General features: G+C 44.0%; 1 protein-coding gene across 2 annotated transcripts in view; it reads right to left on the reverse strand.

Annotated features, from left to right (window-relative positions):
- The window catches only part of rcn1 (reticulocalbin 1, EF-hand calcium binding domain), a 41,102-nt gene extending 23,740 nt beyond the window's left edge, over window positions 1-17,362 (reverse strand). The window contains exons 1-2 of one of the 2 annotated variants that reach the window (XM_072272813.1): window positions 17,247-17,362; window positions 16,910-17,157 (exon numbers count right to left, since the gene is read on the reverse strand). In XM_072272813.1, coding sequence (XP_072128914.1) covers window positions 16,910-17,142 — 233 coding nt within the window. In that variant the 5' untranslated portion in view covers window positions 17,143-17,157; window positions 17,247-17,362. Of the gene's footprint in view, window positions 1-16,909; window positions 17,173-17,246 lie in introns of both variants that reach the window. The other variant, XM_072272812.1, reaches the window with a different exon arrangement.
- Between the last annotated feature and the right edge of the window lie 205 nt (window positions 17,363-17,567).

A 17,567-nucleotide genomic window follows, 5' to 3' on the forward strand; every position in this document is an offset into this window, starting at 1 on the left:
ACAAGTGTATAAAGGCCAAGCGTTCGGAGCTCACACCACAAATGAACAGCGCACTGATGATGTCTCCTCATAAAGAGATGAAATGTTTGCAAATGGATTGCCAAGATCGGAGAACAACTCAACCCAACCAAGGGTACTGGTATATCAGTGATATAACGTGTAGTGAAATTATCAGTTTGAACTAATCTATCCATCCATTCTATTGTCCAGATCCTTCCCAGTCCAGGGAATAGAGATTGGAGGCCGAATGCCTGCAAGTCCAAGTAGTCTGGATCCAAGGACTGGAGATTCAGAGGTGGAGTGTGTGAGTGTTTCCTTTTTTTTTGTGCCTTGTGGCGTATTGCATTCTTCGCATTTTACAAGGCTGAGTTTGCTAGCTTGATGCTCAACTCAGTAGGATTGGAAAGCGTGTAAACAGCCAGCCGGATTCGAACCCGAGACCATTCGCCTCAAAGTCCAGCGCTGATGGCACTACACCACTGGTTGGCTAAATAAGAGTGGTACAGAGAAAATGTCACTGAGCCAAATGTTGACTGACCAGAAATAGAAGTGCTGGAAGAACTCAGCCTGTAAAGCACAGAAGCTGCTTTGCTCCGAGTACTTCTGGCAGTTCTATTTCTGTTTCAGATTCCAGCATCTGCCAGTTTACTTATTTTCCATTAAATAATGCATGGCCCTTTAATAGACTGTACTTATGAATTTGCTATTTGGCTCTGTGGGAGGCTGAGTTTATTAATAGCTCCTCCACGTGTAGGTAACACGATCCTTTTCCATTATGTTGTGCAGGGAGTAACCGCTGGAAAATAAAACAATTAAACTGAACTGGAAAATCTACACGAGCAGCAAACCTTGCCACTCTTTTGAAGCCAGATCTTAATCCAACCCCGCTGCATGAATGCCAACAGATTAGGTGGATAGCTGAATGACAAACTTCACTCGATAGAAAATCCCAGTGAATGCACCTCCAGCTGAATACCCAGTTCCATCAGTCTCCTTGCTACTGGGTTAAGCTTAAAACTACTCTGATCAATTTCTCCTTGTTTCTATCAAGCTCCAAAGTCTCTGGCTCTCACTCTATCAACACACATAAAAGTTGCTGGTGAACGCAGCAAGACGGGCAGCATCTCTAGGAAGAGGTGCAGTCGATGTTTCAGGCCGAGACCCTTTGTCAGGACTAACTGAAAGAAGAGTTAGTAAGAGGTTTGAAAGTGGGAGGGGGAGGGAGAGATCTGAAATGATAGCAGAAGACAGGAGGGGGAGGGATGGAGCCAAGAGCTGGACAGGTGATTGGCAAAGGGATATGAGAGGATCATGGGATGGGAGGCCTAGGGTGAAAGAAAGGGGGAGGGGGGGAAGCCCAGAGGATGGGCAATAACAGATGGGGTACGAGAGGGAGGTGGGGCATTAGCGGAAATTAGAGAAGTCAATGTTCATGCCATCAGGTTGGAGCTCTCACTCTATCTTTGCTTGTCATCATCTTGTACACCTCTATCAAGTCACCTCTCATCCTCCTCTGTTCCAAAGAGATAGGTTGAGCAAGCTGGGACTGATCCTCATAAAATATGCTCTCCAATCCAGGCAGCACCCTCGTGAATCTCCTCTGCACCCTCTCTAAAGCTTTATAATGAGGCAACCAAAACTGAACACAATACTCCAAGTGTGGTCCAATCAGGGTTTTACAGAGCAGTGACATTACCTCACGACTCTTGAACACAATCTGCTGACTAATGAAGGCCAACACACCATACAGCTTCTAAACCACCCTATCCACTTCTGGAGCAACTTTGAGGGATCTCTGGTCAGGGACATCAAAATCCTTCTGCAAGGATTCCTGCCATTAACCCTGGGGATCGATCATGAGATCAAAACCCTCCAAGACATGTTACAACACCTTCCTTTCAATGGTAATTTATTTTAGAAATTGTCCAATTAATAAAAAATAAATTACAAAAAAAAGAAACTGTCCAATTATGATTAGGGTACAGTATTATGAATATAGATGTTAAGTATTCATTTAAGACCTCACCCGCTTCCAATTCTATTCAGTGAATGTCCAAATGGTGTTTAATGGACTCTACTCTATCCCTGGTTGCTTTCTTGCCCTTAATAGCTTTATAAAATATTTTGGGATTTTATACTCTTCTCCAAGTTGCTTGTATGATGGTTGAAGAGTAATAACCAGGTACAGGAGCAGTTATTACCCTTCAACCATCAGGCTCCTGAACCAGCATGGATAACTTCACTCACCTCAGCACTGAACTGATTCACAACCTATGGACTCACTTTCAAGGACTCTACAACTCATGTTCTCAGCACTGTTTATTTATTTATCTTTAAGGTTTTCTCACATTTACAAAGTTAGCCTTCTTTTGCACATTATTGTTTGTCAGTCTTTGTGTGTGGTTTTCCATTGAGTCTATTGTACTGAGCGTCACAGTAGCGTAGTGGTTAGCACAACACTATTACCGCTCAGGGCTTTGGAGTTTGGGGTTCGGGGTTCAATTCTGGGGGCATGTGTACGAGTCTGTACATCTTCCCTGTGGGATCCGAGAAATGTGTGGGGTTTCCTCGGGTGCTCTGTTTTCCTCCCACAATCCACAGGTAGAGTAATTGGTCATTGTAAATTGTCCCGTGATTAGGTCAGGGTTAAATCAGGTTTGTCAGTGGTTGCTGGGATGGCACGGTTTGAAACGCTGGAAGGGCCTATTTCGCACTGAATCGCTAAATAAATAACGCATAAACATTTCTTTGTTCTACCGTGAATGCCTGCAAGAAAATTGGGTAGCATATGGTGTCATATACATACTTCGATAAATTTACTTTGAGCTTTGTATCCAAGATGTTGAACAAGAAACAATGTCACCCCCAGCGTTGGTAAGAAAACAGGGAGATTAAACAATGGCTTCTCAAAAGCAAGTGCACAAGTTAAAACATTAAAGAAGCCATTTAGAGAGGGTGAAAAAAGACAAAATGAAATTTGGCATTTTATAAAATTAACAAAATTGTACAACACAGTTTAAAATATGGATACATAAACGCCTCTGCAGAATGAAAAAAGACATACATTCAAGCTGGTACAGGCAGGACCTAAAGTTGGACACTGCAGAACTTTTGACTGCGGGCTACAATCTGATAACTGAAAACTATCATGTATACCACTGCAAGCCACTCAGTGCTGAATAATCACAGTCCATCGCATATGCGTCACTCAAATACTTTACTATACTGGTACACAGACTTGAGGTTCGTATTTCAGTCATTCCCAGTCTAGATGTGCGTAGTTCATCTCCAGGGTAATTACAAAGTTTTGAAGGTTTCATATAACTAGAGACCATATCAGAATCAGGCTTATTATCACTGACGTATTTCATGAAATTCATTGTTTTGCAACAGCAGTACAGTACAATAAGAAGTATAAAATAAAACTAGTGCAAAAGGATAGCAAAATGTTGCTGGGCAGGTCAGAAATCTGATGGTGGAGGGAGGAAGCATCGAGCGCGCTGGTTCAGGTTCGCCGCCGGTTTAGTTCGGGTGCTCCTGAGCAAAGTTTGACCAATTACCAATATTTACTGCTCTCAGCGACGTTGGCCCCAAACGTCGACTGCCTGACCTGCTGAGCTCTTCCCACATTTTGTGTGTGTTGCTCCATATCTACTGCATTACAGGTCTATATGCAACATCATGCAATGTGATCATTGCAAGTTTAAGCACAACTGGTATAGAGATAATTCAGATCATTGCAGACAATTCATTACCTCATTTTCAGCTGATATATTATTTTACTTCTCTGTCAAATAATCTAGCAGGTTGTGAATCACAGAATAAGACACAAGTAGTGCACTACTGGACCTCTGCCTTTTGAATAAGATGTTTTCGAACATAGTACATTACAGCACCGTTTATGCCCTTCAGATCACGACGTTGTGCTGAGCTGTTAACCTACTCTAAGATCAATCTAAAACCTTCAGACCTAGATATCTCTCCATTTTTCTACCATCCACGTGCCTTTTTAACAGTTTCTTAAATGTCCCTAATGTATCTGCCTCTACCACCACCCTTGGCAGCGTGTCCATGCACCGAGCACTCTCTGTTTTTAACAAAAAAAAATCTACCTCAGGCTTCACCCCCAATATTCTCCTCCAATCACCATCTTAAAATTATGCCCCTCGAACGGAGTCGTCAACAATAATACTTTTTTTCATATGTTACATAACAGCCCTTTTTTTTAAATTTAGTTAATACTGTTTAGTTTTTTTGGGGGGGTTATAGTTTTATTTTTTTTCCCTTTTTCATGATTTTTTTTAGATATTTTTCCTTTTTTTAATATATTGTTCATCTGTATCCTGTATGATTGGGAGTTTTAACATTTAAGTGTCTACTGGGTTTATATCTAACTATGTCAATTATAGCAATGTAATCCCAATAACTTTGTATCATTACTATGCTATGTTTATTATTATGAGACTAATAAAAAGACTGAAAAAGAAAGAAAGAAATTTGTGGCCTGGGAAGAAGTCTCTGTTAGAATAGGACTCTGACTGTTCTTTCAGGTGGACGTTAAACATCTCATGGAAGTATTCTATAGAGCACTCATAGGAACGCTGAATGATGTTCTAAGAAGTCTTTTTTGCCCAATGAGCAAATTGTCTGATGATTGTTGAAAGTGGAATTCTGCTTTGCACAGGTTGGTTGTTTACCCTCCGCTGTGATAGCAACTCCACTTTATCTAACACAGCAGTGAGCATTCTAACTGGTTGAGTCAATGTCTGCTAATGTAGGCACCACTGCTCAAGGTCAGAAAAAGCTGCAGAGGGATGTAAACTCAGCCAGCTCCATCATGGGCACGGGTTCCCCACCGCCAAGGGCATCTTCAAAAGGCGATGCCTCAAAAAGGCTGCACCCGTCATTAAGGGCCCTCACTACCCAAGACAAGTTGTGTGAGACGAGAAATGGAGGCCATGGGTTAAGGGTGAAAGGTGAAATGCTTAAGGAGAACATGAGGGGGAACTTCTTCACCCTGAGGGTGGTGCAAGTGTGGAATAAAATGCCAGTGGAAGTAGTGGAGGTGGGTGCAATGTAACACTGAAGAGAAATTTGGACAGGTACATAAATGAGAGAGGTATGGAGGCCTATGGCCTGGGTGCACGTAGATATGTCTAGGCAGAGGATCTGAGCCAGGGCAAACTAGATGGGCTGAAGAGCCGTTACTATGCTGTGCTGCTCAATGATTCTATGTCCTCATTACTACCATTAAGGATGAGGTACAAGAACAATATTGGGATATTGCAGAACTTAGACCTTCTGAGTGGGGGCCATCATTGAACATCTTTGACCAACTAAATTCAAAGCCCTCCATGTACCTCTCTTATCCATGTAGCCGTATTCACAAGTATTCCCATGGGTCTGTATTCCCAGAACCTCCTGTTCCACCGCGCTCCTCAGTGCCGTACTGTTTACTGTGCAAGTCCTACGCTGGTTTGTCCTCTCACAGTGCAACACCACACCTTTCCACCATGTTTCCAGTTGGTCCACGCCCCACAGCATGCTGTGAAACCCTTCCTCGCTGTCCACTATACCCCCAATATTAGCGTCATCCACAAATTTGTCAATCCAGTTTACCACATTATCATCCAGACCATTGATCTAGATGACAAAGAACAACAGGCCCAGCACCAATCCCTGTGGCACATCACAGGCAGGCCTCCTGTCAGAGAGGGAGCCACTCTCTGGCTTCTCCCACAAAGCCATTGTCTACTTTACTACCTCATCCTGAACGCTGAGTGACTGAACCTTCTTTACCAGACTCCCATGCGAGACTGTGTCAAAGGCCTTGCTAAGCTGGTTTATTATTGTCACAGATACAAAGGTACAGTGAAAAAAAACTGATCTTGTATCATCTTCAAGGACCCCCACCTTCCTGCCCATGCTCTCTTCTTGATACTGTCATCCGGAAGGTGGTACAGAAACTTCAGGACTCACAGTTCTTACCCCTCAACCATCAGGCTCCTGAACCAGAGTGGATAACTTCACTCACACCAGCAAATAACTGATTTCACAACCTATAGATTTACTTTCAAGGCTTCTTCATCTCATGTTCACAATATTTTGGATTTCTTTTGCTTTCTATGAATTTACTGTGAATGCCCACAAGAAAATGAACCTCAGGGTTGTATATATGGTGCAGCACATCACACAAACCAATCTTCCGTCCTTGGACTCAATTTACATCGCACGCTGTCGGAGCAGTGCTTCCAGGATAATCAAGGACACAACCCACCCAGCCAACACACTTTTCCTCCCTCTTCCCTCCGGGAGAAGGCTCAGGAGCTTGAAGACTCGTACGGCCAGATTTGGGAACAGCTTCTTTCCAACTGTGGTAAGACTGCTGAACGGATCCTGACCCGGATCTGGGCTGTACCCTCCAAATATCCAGACCTGCCTCTCGGCTTTTCTGCACTACCTTACTTCCCATTTTTCTATTTTCTATTTATGATTTATAATTTAAATTTTTAATATTTACTAATTTTTACTATTTTAAATATCTAATATTTGTAATCCAGGGAGCGGGAAGCACAGAATCAAATATCGCTGTGATGATTGTACATTCTAGTATCAATTGTTTGGCAACAATAAAGTAAAATATAAAGTATATAGTGACATACAAGAACTTTGATAATAGATTTGCTTTGAACTTTAAACTCTTAGTTTAAAAAAATCTACCTCTGATATCTCCCCTAAACCTTCCCCCACTCACCTTAAAAGGATGTCTTCTGTTATTAACGACAGCCACCCTGGAAAAAAAGGCACTGGCTCTATCTATCCCTTTGAAGAGTACTGAAGAAAAACCATCAACCAGGTACACAAGCTCTACAAATACTCCATGAACAACCCTCAACACTGAAATAACTCCACAACTTACTTTTAAGGACTCTACAATCTGTATTCTCAGTGTTATTTATTTATTTATTTATTAATTATTCACATGATTTGTCCTCTTTTGCCCTTTGGATGTTTGTCAGTCTTTGTTATATACTAGACAACGGGGTGACCCGTTGGGGCATCCTTTGAGAGAAGGGTAGTGCAGTCTGATGTGACCAGAATGAACATTAAATTTTCCTGAATGCTTTTGGTATGGCTTTGCTTTGAAAACTGAAGTAGAAAACCTCAGTTTATTAAAGAAGAACGGCACATAGCAAAGCAAATATAGCTCCTCCTCGTTTAGCGAAGGACACTTCTGATGGCATCATTTCTGGTTTAGCTGCCATCCTTGTGCCCCTCGTTGTCATTCTGGAGACATGTAGTCCTTTCATCCCCCGTCTCTTCATCCCTTCTGCTGTTTGTTGTTTGTCTCTGATCCTGGAGACGTGCATGTCTCTCCTCCTCTGTCTCTTCTTCTCTCACCTTTTTATGTCCTGACTCTTTGATCCTGGAGTCACGCGGCCCTGGCCTCATCCGATTCTAGTTCTCTCCCTCTCCTTGCCACTTCCCGACGTTTGGCGTCATCTCTTGACCATATTGTCCCCCTTCCCTTTCCAAGCGGCATAATTAGGCTGACCATTTCTTTTTTACCCTAATGCTGGATAGAAGATATGAAGCAGTAATACCAAAGGATGCTGATTATTCTTGATGATGTGGTTGGCGCTCTCCTAAATGGATGTGATATAGTCACCACTGACTGCAGTAAAGGGTTCTATGGGTGTCTCAAAGTACGTCATTACAATAAGATTTAATTATCTCTTATTGATGTGTGGCAGTTACATCTATCCCAATCCTGCACACGCTGATGGTGATTAGCAGAATGTGACCCCTCGAAATAGAGCTGCCCTTCGCTTTTGCTCCGGTAGGTGTCGCTGTTGAGGCTGGCCGTGCGTATGCGTTGGGCTGTCGCGTCCCGATTTCCATGATGGCGGATCAGCTCTTGGGTGAAGGCGAACCTGTTGATTTTGGCGAATGAGCAATTTTATACGAATATATAACCCTGAACTTTGCCTGCATTCCGTAAGTTAGCGCATTTTAGTTCGATTTAGCAAAAAAAAGTGCCGCTGTAATGTACCCTTTGCATTAACTGAAGGTCACAAACAGACACAGAATGAGAGTTTTAGCATATAGATAGCTTTTCATGAACTCGAATGTATTTCTTTATTTTCCTGTAAATGCCTGTGAGAAAAGAAAATAAATCTCAAGGTAGTATATGGCGACATATACATACTTCGATAATAAATTTACTTTGAACTTTTATCTGCCAAGTATGCACAGCATCTTCTGTTTTAGTTCAGATTTCCAGTATCTGCAGTGTTTTGCTTTCGTGAGAATAATACAGCAGGCACTTGCAACAAAGTGCAGCCGGGAATTAAAGCTTAGCCTGCTGTTGTCCAGGGGAGAGAATGTTATGTACAGCATTCCACGTCTACTCTGCTACCATTAACTGTTACATGTTTTTAAAGATTTGGGCAATTGTTGACGTGGCATTAAAGACTTCCATTAATCACAGGCAGGCTTCAGTTTATAATCTACCTGGCCACGAATCACTTGTGCAGAGCATCAAGTGGAAGTGTTGTGTCATACCACCTGTAGGGATGTAGCTAATAAAAAATAAATTTCTCTGCAAAATGCTACCGCATGTTGCAACTAACCACCTCAGTTACAAGCTCCTTCCTTAAGGCTGCAAGGAATTGCAAAGAGTTGTGAGCACAGGCCAAACTGTCACAAAAACAAGCCTCCCTCCCACTGACTCCATCTACACTTCCAAATGCTTCCAGAAAACAGCCAACATAATCAAAGATGCACCCATTCTGGACATCTCCTCCTTCCCATTGGGCAGAGGGTACAAAAGCCTGACAACACACAGCACCAGGTTCAAGGACAGCTTCTATCCCATTGCTGCAAGACTCGTGAACAAGTCTCTTGAACAACAAAGTTAAGCTTTTGATCTCATAATTTACACACAAGAGATTCTGCAGGTGCTGGAAATCCAGAGCAACATATGCAAAATGCTGGAGGAACCCAGTGGGTCAGGCAGCATCTACAAAGAGAAATAAGAAAGTCGACATTTCAGGCTGAGACCCTTCTTCAGGACTGAAGAGGAAGGGGGAAGATGCCTGATGCCTCATGAGGGGTCTCGGCTCAAAACGATGACTCGTTATTCCTCTCGTAGATGCTACCTGATCTGCTGTTCTCCTCCAGAATTTTGTGTATGTTACTCTCTCAATCTACCTTGCCAGGGCCCTTACACCTTATTGCCCATCTCCATGCACTTTCTCTGTAACTAGAACACTATATTGGAGTTGGAGGCAGAGTTACAATAGTGCTCAATAGCAACTCCTTTGTGTTCATCCACGAAAACAGCTTAATTTCTACCTTTGGTGTCCCCCCTTTTCCCTTTCAGGGTGGATTGGGTTCTGTTGAAGGCCCCGACTTGGAGTTACACTCTGATTGGGGTTCTTAGTGGTGGCGCGACCCGCTCTCGGGGGCTCCTGACTGGCTGCTTCTCGATATCCCAAGGACTTAGCCTAGAAGGTGAGCACGCTTTCGGGGCTCTGAGGTTTCGCGGCCCTGCGGACGGGCTGATTCTAAGCCAGTACTGAAGCGTCACGGGAGAAAACGGAGCATCGGATCAGCTGTCAGAGGCTCCATACTCAATGGATCATGTTCTCCCTCTCTCTCTCTCGCTGGTGGGGAAAGATTGTTGCCGATTCTCTGGGCAGAGAACTGGGGGGGGGGGGGGGCGGAATGATGCGACAGACATTTTTTTTTCATTTTAAATCTTTTTTATTGATTATTATTGAAAATCAACAACAAAGAAAAATACATCAAGATAATCAAGACAACATATCCACCTGTTGAATAAGAGTTAAACTATCAACCAAACTGAACAGTATATCAATAATAATAAAAAAACAAAATGTTAAAGCTATTTTTTTATTGGAAAAAAGAAAGAAAGAAAAAAGAACCCCTACTAACTAAAACAAAAAAACCCTAATAAAAAAGAACGGGGGGAAAAAAAAAACCCATTTGGAGCACAAACCCGGAGCTATACGCCATACAAGCTTCCATAAAAAAAAAGACATCAATCCGCCAACCAAATCCATATACCCAAGCATCAGAAAAGGACCATCTTAATTAACTCAAATCAAATAATAATAACAGGCAAAAGAACCCCACCTTTTCAGCTGTTCGATCTACTGGTCCAGCTCCTTGGTGAACGCCTTCTCGTCCATCGCTCAACGACGCGCTCGCTGCTGGCTTGCAGTGGGACGACTGATTCACACTCACACAGAGAAAAACCCACAAAGGAGTGTGTCCCCGTTCCCCCTACTTCTATTTAAAAATGAATGTTATGTTTATTTAAAAGCAGACGCTCAGTCGGAGAGGGTCTATACGTGGAGCTGAAGCGGCAGCGCTGCCCCTCGCAGCCCGATCCCTCTCCGGCTTCAGCTCCCCGGCCAAGAAAATGGTTGCTCACCCGCAGTGACAACAGCGCGCAGGCGCTCTCAGGCTCTGGCTCGGCCGGCCTCTGCTTTCCAGATGGGGAGCGAAAGCGTGGGGCAGTCGTTCGTGTGCGGACTGCTTTCCTTTTTATTTTCTTCTTGGGACAGAAAAGCATAAGACATTTCTCGAAGTCAAATCTAGGATCAAAAGTTCGACTTCTAATTTTTTCCAAACTAAGACATAACATCACTGGAGAGAACCATTGTATCAAAGTAGGAGCAGAGGTGTCTTTCCATTTCAATAAAATAGCCCTTCTAGCCAATAATGTGACAAATGCAATTACGTGTTGGTCTGATATAGAAATACCGTGAATATATTGAGGGATTATACCAAACAAAACTGTCGATTTATTAGGTTGTAAATTGATTTTTAAGGCTTTAGAAATTGTAGAAAAAATAGATTTCCAAAAATGTTTCAATACAGAGCATGACCAAAACATATGTGCCAATGTAGCTATCTCAGTTTTACATCTATCACACTGACTATTTACATTAGGAAATATTCTAGACGATCTCTCCTTTGTCAAATAGTAACGATGTGCAATTTTAAATTGAATTAGAGAATGACTGGCACAAATCGACAGACAGTTAACACCAGCGAGTTGTTTTGTTATGCCTCCCCTCTCGCTGTGCAAATTAGAACATAGAATATAAAATTCTACAGTTTAGGCCCTTCAGCCCATGATATTGTGCCAACCTTTTCACGTACACTAGGGTCAATCCAACCCTTCTCTTCTACGTAGACCTTCCTTTTTCCAGTCGTCCATGTGCCTATCTAAGAATTTCTCAAATGTCCCTAACGTATCTACCTCTACCACCGCTCCTGTCAGGACATTCCAAGCACCCACCATTCTCTATGTTTAAAAAAAAAACTTACCTCCGACCTCCCCAATATACTTTCCTCCAATCACCATACAGTTATGACCCCTGGTATTAGCTATTTCCACCCTGGAAGTAAAGTCTTTGCTGCCCACTCAATCTATGCCTCTTATCGTCTTGTACACCTTTATCAAGTCACCTCTCGTCCTCCTTCGCTCCAAAGAGCAAAGCCCTAGCTAGCTCAGTACATCTTCATAGGACATGCTCTCTAATCCAGACAGTATCTTGGTATATCACTTCTGCGTCCTCTCTAAAGCTTCCACATCTTTCCAATAATGAGGTGACCAGAACTGAATGCAATAGAAGTGTGGTTTAACCAAAGTTTTATGGATCTGCAACATCATCTCATAATTCTTTAACTCAGACCCCCGACTAATGAAGGCCAATACACCATCAGCCTTCTTAACCATGCCGAGAGACAGAGACAGGAAATGAGTTTCTTCTCTCTCTCCCCCTCCACATTTAATAATTGTTCTTTCTTATCAGTCTTATGTGCTCTTGATGCCATTAGTTACAAAACTGTAGAGATATGGCTAACATATCAACTTATTATTGTGTACTGATTTATGGGCAAACTTGAATTATAATCTGTAAAAATGGAATTGATTCCTGAGAGTGAGAGGCAAGCTGATGTTTGACCAATTTAAGTGGCGGGCCAGACGGGAAAGGTCAGGTATGGACCGAACTGAAGCAGTGGGTCCCGGGCCCGAGAGCGTAACAGAGTGGCAGAGCCCAGGCCCGAGAGTGAGGTATGACCTTCTGTTCGGCTGATTTAAGCGCCAAGCCAGGTTTAAAAGGTCAGCTGTCGTGGCTGGAGGTGAGAGGCTGGCCAGTTCAACTCGATGCTCAGCGAGGTTTGTTCGTCTCCGCGCTGAACTGAGGTTGTGGCCTGCAGCTAACGGGCTCCTGGATCGGCTGTGACTGGCTTCGTGGCTGTGAACTCACCTTCCTGAACTAGTTCTGAATGTTATTTGCTTACACAATTTGTTTCTCTTTTTTTTTGCACATTGACTGCTTATCTGCCTTCTTTTTGAATGAACTCAATTGGGTTTCTTTCTTCTGTGGCAGCCTGTAAGAATGCAAATCTCAGAGTTGCATTGATAATAAAGCTACTTTGAACTGTGACTCATAAGCCAGGAACAGCCTGTAGAAAGGAGTGTGGCTACAGTCCAACAGACTGACCTGAGACAACAGGTGTAAGCACGGTCTACCTATACTTCTGTAGGTTAGAGAGCAGTGAACCCATCTTGCTGAAGCACATTAAATTCTTCTGGGTAGATGTTTTGAAAATGTTCCCCTCAGTCTGGAACCAGGGGGTCCTAGTGACGAAGTAAGACAGCAGTATAGTCCTAATGAAGGGACTCGGCCTGAAGCATCGACTGTTTATTCTTTTCCATTGATGCTGCTGAATTCCTGCAGCATTTTGAGCATGTTACTCTTATTTCCAGCATTTGCAGAATCTCCTGTGTTTATGATCAGTATTCAGGCCTGTGAAGAGATCCCTTCAGCCAAAGTGTATCTCTAAAATTCCTCAATCAAAGATGGCAGTGGAAGTTGGTAAATTATTGCCACGCGTACTAAGATACAGTGAAAACTCTTTTTCTGCATGCCATCTAGTCACTCCGTACACAAGTGCAGGAGGCAGTCCTGGAGAAAAATAATAGCGGAGTACAGAATAAAGTGTTGAAGTAACAGAAAAAGCACAGTGCAGGTAGTTGAATAAATTGCAAGGGCCATAGCGAGGTAGACTGAAGTATCATAGCCTGGTGAGGGAACACCAGTACCCTAGAAAAGCCTCCTAAAAGTGGTGGATACAGGCCAGTCCAACAAAGGAAAAGCCCTCTTCACCACTGATCACATCTACAAAGAGCACTGTCACTGGAAAGCAGCATCCATCATCAGGAACACCCCCCATCATCCAGGACATGTCATCTTCTCACTGCTGCTATTGGGCAGGAGGTACAGGTGCCTCAGGTCCCACACCACCAGGTTCAGGAACGGTTATCACCCCTCAAACCATCAGGCTCCTGAACCAGCATGGATAACTTCACTCACCTCAACTCTGAAGTGATTCTACAACCTAAGGACTCTACAAATCGTGTTCTCAATATTATTTATTTACATAGTCATTTATTATTGTGTTGGCGCGTGGCCAAGTGGTTAAGGCATTCGTCTAGTGATTTGAAGGTCGCTAGTTCGAACCTTGGCTGAGGCAGCGTGTGTGTCCTTGAGCAAGGCATTTAACCACACATTGCTCTGCGACGACACTGGTGCCAAGCTGTATGGGTCCTAATGCCCTTCCCTTGGACAACATCGGTGGCGTGGAGAGGGAAGACTTGCAGCATGGGCAACTGCCGGTCTTCCATACAACCTTGCCCAGGCCTGCGCCCTGGAAACCTTCCAAGGCGCAAATCCATGGTCTCATGAGACTAACTGATGCCTATATCTAAGTCATTTATTATTTTATTTTGTATTTGCAAAGTTGTCTTTTGTACCTTAATTGTTTGTCAGTCACTGCTAGTGTGTGGCTTTTCATTGATTCTACTGTATTTATTTGTTATACTGTGAATGCCTGCAAGAAAATGAATCTCAGGGTAGTATATGTGGCATACATGTACATTGATAATAAATTCACTTCGATCAAGAGTTCATCTTTATTGTGTAATAATCTTATAACAGCAGAAGACCAGCTGTCTTTAAGCCTGTTGGTACATGTTCTCGAGCTGTTGGGACTTTCTGGTGGAGAAGAGAGAATTACTGGGATGGGAGGGGCACTTAATTGTCTTGGCTGTTTTCCCAAAGGCAATGGAAAATACCGATAGTCATCTGAATGGAGGCTGGTCTGTGTAACGGACATTTTGTTGAAGGTCCTGGGAGGAGCAATATTACTCTGTGGTTCAGTCAGAATCAGGTTACTATCACTGGGATATAGTCATAGTCATACTTTATTGATCATGGGGGAAATTGGTTTTCATTACAGTTGCACCATAAATAATAAATAGTAATAAAACCATAAATAGTTAAATAGTAATATGTAAATTATGCCAGTAAATTATGAAATAAGTCCAGGAACAGCCTATTGGCTCAGGGTGTCTGACCCTCCAAGGGAGCAGTTGTAAAGTTTGATGGCCACAGGCAGGAATGACTTCCTATGACGCTCTGTGTTGCATCTCGGTGGAATGAGTCTCTGGCTGAATGTACTCCTGTGCCCAACCAATCCATTATGTAGTGGATGGGAGACATTGACCAAGATGGCATGCAACTTAGACAGCATTCACATATGGTGTGAAATATGTTTTCTTGCAGTAGTGCATTGCAATACATAATAATATAAACTGTAAATTCCGATAAGTATAGCTAAAAAAAGAAAATTAAATAACTAGTGCAAAAAGAGAGGGAAAGGTACTGAGGTAGCGTTCTTGGTTTGGTCGTCCATTCAGAAATCTGACAGTGGAGAGTAGAAGCTGAAACGTTGAGTCTGTGTCCTCAGGCTGACGGTAGCAATGAGAAGAGGGCATGTCCTGGGTGACAGGGGTTCATGATCTATTCGTTTATTGAGGTACGGTGTGGAACAGGCCCTTCTGACTCTTCGAGCGGAGCTACCCAGCAACCACCCCTGATTTACCCCGAGCCTAATCACAGGACAATTTACAATGACCAATTACCCTGCCAACCAGTAGGTCTTTGGACTGTGGGAGGAAACAGGAGCACCCAGCGGACATCCATGCGGTCACGGGGAGAATGCACAAACTCCTTAAAGCGTGGTGGGAATTGAGCCCAGGTCTCTGGTACTGCAAAGTGTTGTGCCAACCACTACGCCACTGTGCCACCCTAATGATGGATGCTGTCTCTTTGAGACATTACCTATCGAAGATGTCCTGGATGCTAGTGCCCATGACGGAGATGACTGAGTTTACAACGTTCTACAGCTATGTGCTGTGCGTGAGCTATATGTACTGTGTTGTGCACCTTGGTCCATAGGAGCATTGGTTTGTTTCAGTGGTACACGTGTACGTGGCTGAATGACAATAAGCTGCATTTGAACATGAACGGTTGCCTCACTGAGCTGTGGAGCACCCAGACAGGATCGTTTCTCTAGCTCAGGCACTGAATGTATTCAACTCACTGTTTGATGGTAAAGGATTAGCGCAGGGAAGATCAGCTGTGATCCAGCAGCAAAGCATATACAAGGGACTGAATGGCCTACACCTGCTTCAGTTTCTTATGTTCTTAAAATCCGAAGGTCTGGATCACTGTGAAGTAAATCAGTGGTTACAGATACAGCACAGATACAGGCCCTTCGGCCCAACAAGCCAGTACTGCCCAATTACACCCATGTGACCAACTAGCCTCCGTGGTATCCAACACTTCTCGAAGGAGCAGTGGCTCAAAAAGAAACTGTCCATCATTAAGGACCCTGCACACAGGGCATGCCCTTTTCTCACTGTTACCACCAGGGAGGAGGTGCAGAATTCTGAAGCACACACTCAACAAGTGTTCCTGCTGAAGGGTCTCACCCCAAAACATTGACTGTACTCTTTTCCATAGATGCTGCCTGGCCTGCTGAGTTCCTGCACCACTTTTTGTGTGTGTTGCAACGTTTCATGAACAGCTTCTTTCCCCTCTGCCATCCAACTTTTGGATGGATTTCAAACCCATGAACGCTACCTCACTAGTTTTTTTTTTAATTTCTGTTTTTGCACTACTTATTTAATTTAACTGTTTAATATAAATACATATATACTTACTGGAGTTCATTTTTTCCCCTGTATTTTATCATGTATCGCATTGTACTCCTGCTGTAAAGTTAAGAACATTTCACAACATACGCCCCTGCTATTAAACCTGAGTCTGAATTAACCCCTGCCCAGTTAGCCGACTAACCCGTACGTCTTTGGACTGTGGGAGGAAACAGGAGCACCCGTAGGAAACCTCAGTGGTCACAGGGCGAACGTACAAACTCCTTACAGACAGAGGTGGGAAGTGAACCCGCGTCGCTGGCGCTGTAATAGCTTCCGTACCAACGTTGCTGTTTGTTGGAGCAAAATTAACTGCCGTATTCCTTAACGTTGTCTGTACCTCACAGGAATTTATTGGGCCATTTCGATGGTGGTGAAGGGTCTACGGAAATCCATATCCTGGATTCCTATTTAAACATACAGTAAGGTCCACACTCCCCTTTTCCTTTTTGGGAGTCAGAGACAGCTGATCCCTGGAAAACAGCCCATTGCCACGTTTTCGTGTTAACGTGACACTTCCCCAAACGCTGCTCTCGGGGGATTTTTATAACAGTAGCAATCGGAAACTTTGTGAGCCAAACTCGCTCCCGTTTGTTTCACGTCGGGGTTTCTAACGGCAAGCGCTCGACAAGGTTTCTCCCACACCGGCGCCCCGTCACGTTAACCCGGTGCACAGATTTAACTAGTGATAAAGGTCACAACAATGAGGAGCGTCGCCGGGGCTGAAATCCAACCCTGTCAGCTGGTGAAACTAGAAGCAGCGGCAGCGACTGCTGAAGCACCCACCCCTCCCGCGCGGCTTACCCCAGCCTCTCGATGCTCTCCTCGGGGCTCAGTTGGTCGAAAGTCTTGGCTTCTTCTTTGCCCAGAAAGGCCTCGTGATCATATTCGAAGTTGGCCGAGTCCTGGTGCGGCTTCTCGCTGAGTGCCGGATCCTGGTGGACTCGCTCATTCCTCAGGGTGGGCTTGGGGCAGCCCCCCGTGACATAGAGCAGCAGCAGATACAGTCCCCTTAACCGGCTCGCGTCGGGATACATTGTAAGCTCTGAGCCCTGCATAAGGAAACACTGTGATACAATTCAGGAAATCAAAAGCTTCTGCCCCATTTAACATCCCACCTCCTTCCGGGTGAATACTGTACCTGTTATTAAATCAAACAGCCCTCGATGCCTCTTAATACGCGCTCTGTGAAATCGGTGCCATGCAGGTAGCTGTTCGTTCAAACCCAGCGGCTGCTGCGTCCCTCCGCTAGCTTCCCCCCTGCTCCCGGCCTCAGCCACTCAACCATCAGCTCTCTCGCTGCGGCTGCGGCGTGCGATTTTGTTAAAGCGCCTCCGATTGGCCAGAGGCCGCGTCCGCGAATTCGCCTGGCCTGGTTTCGCCACGTTGCAAGCACTGGAGGTGTCAATGTCGGGCTCGGCAACTTTTTCAGCTTCTCATCTGGTCCCTCTCTGGAATCCAA

This window comes from Mobula birostris, chromosome 11 (genome assembly GCF_030028105.1).
Source record: "Mobula birostris isolate sMobBir1 chromosome 11, sMobBir1.hap1, whole genome shotgun sequence".
In the NCBI taxonomy this organism is placed as follows: Eukaryota; Metazoa; Chordata; class Chondrichthyes; order Myliobatiformes; family Myliobatidae; genus Mobula; species Mobula birostris.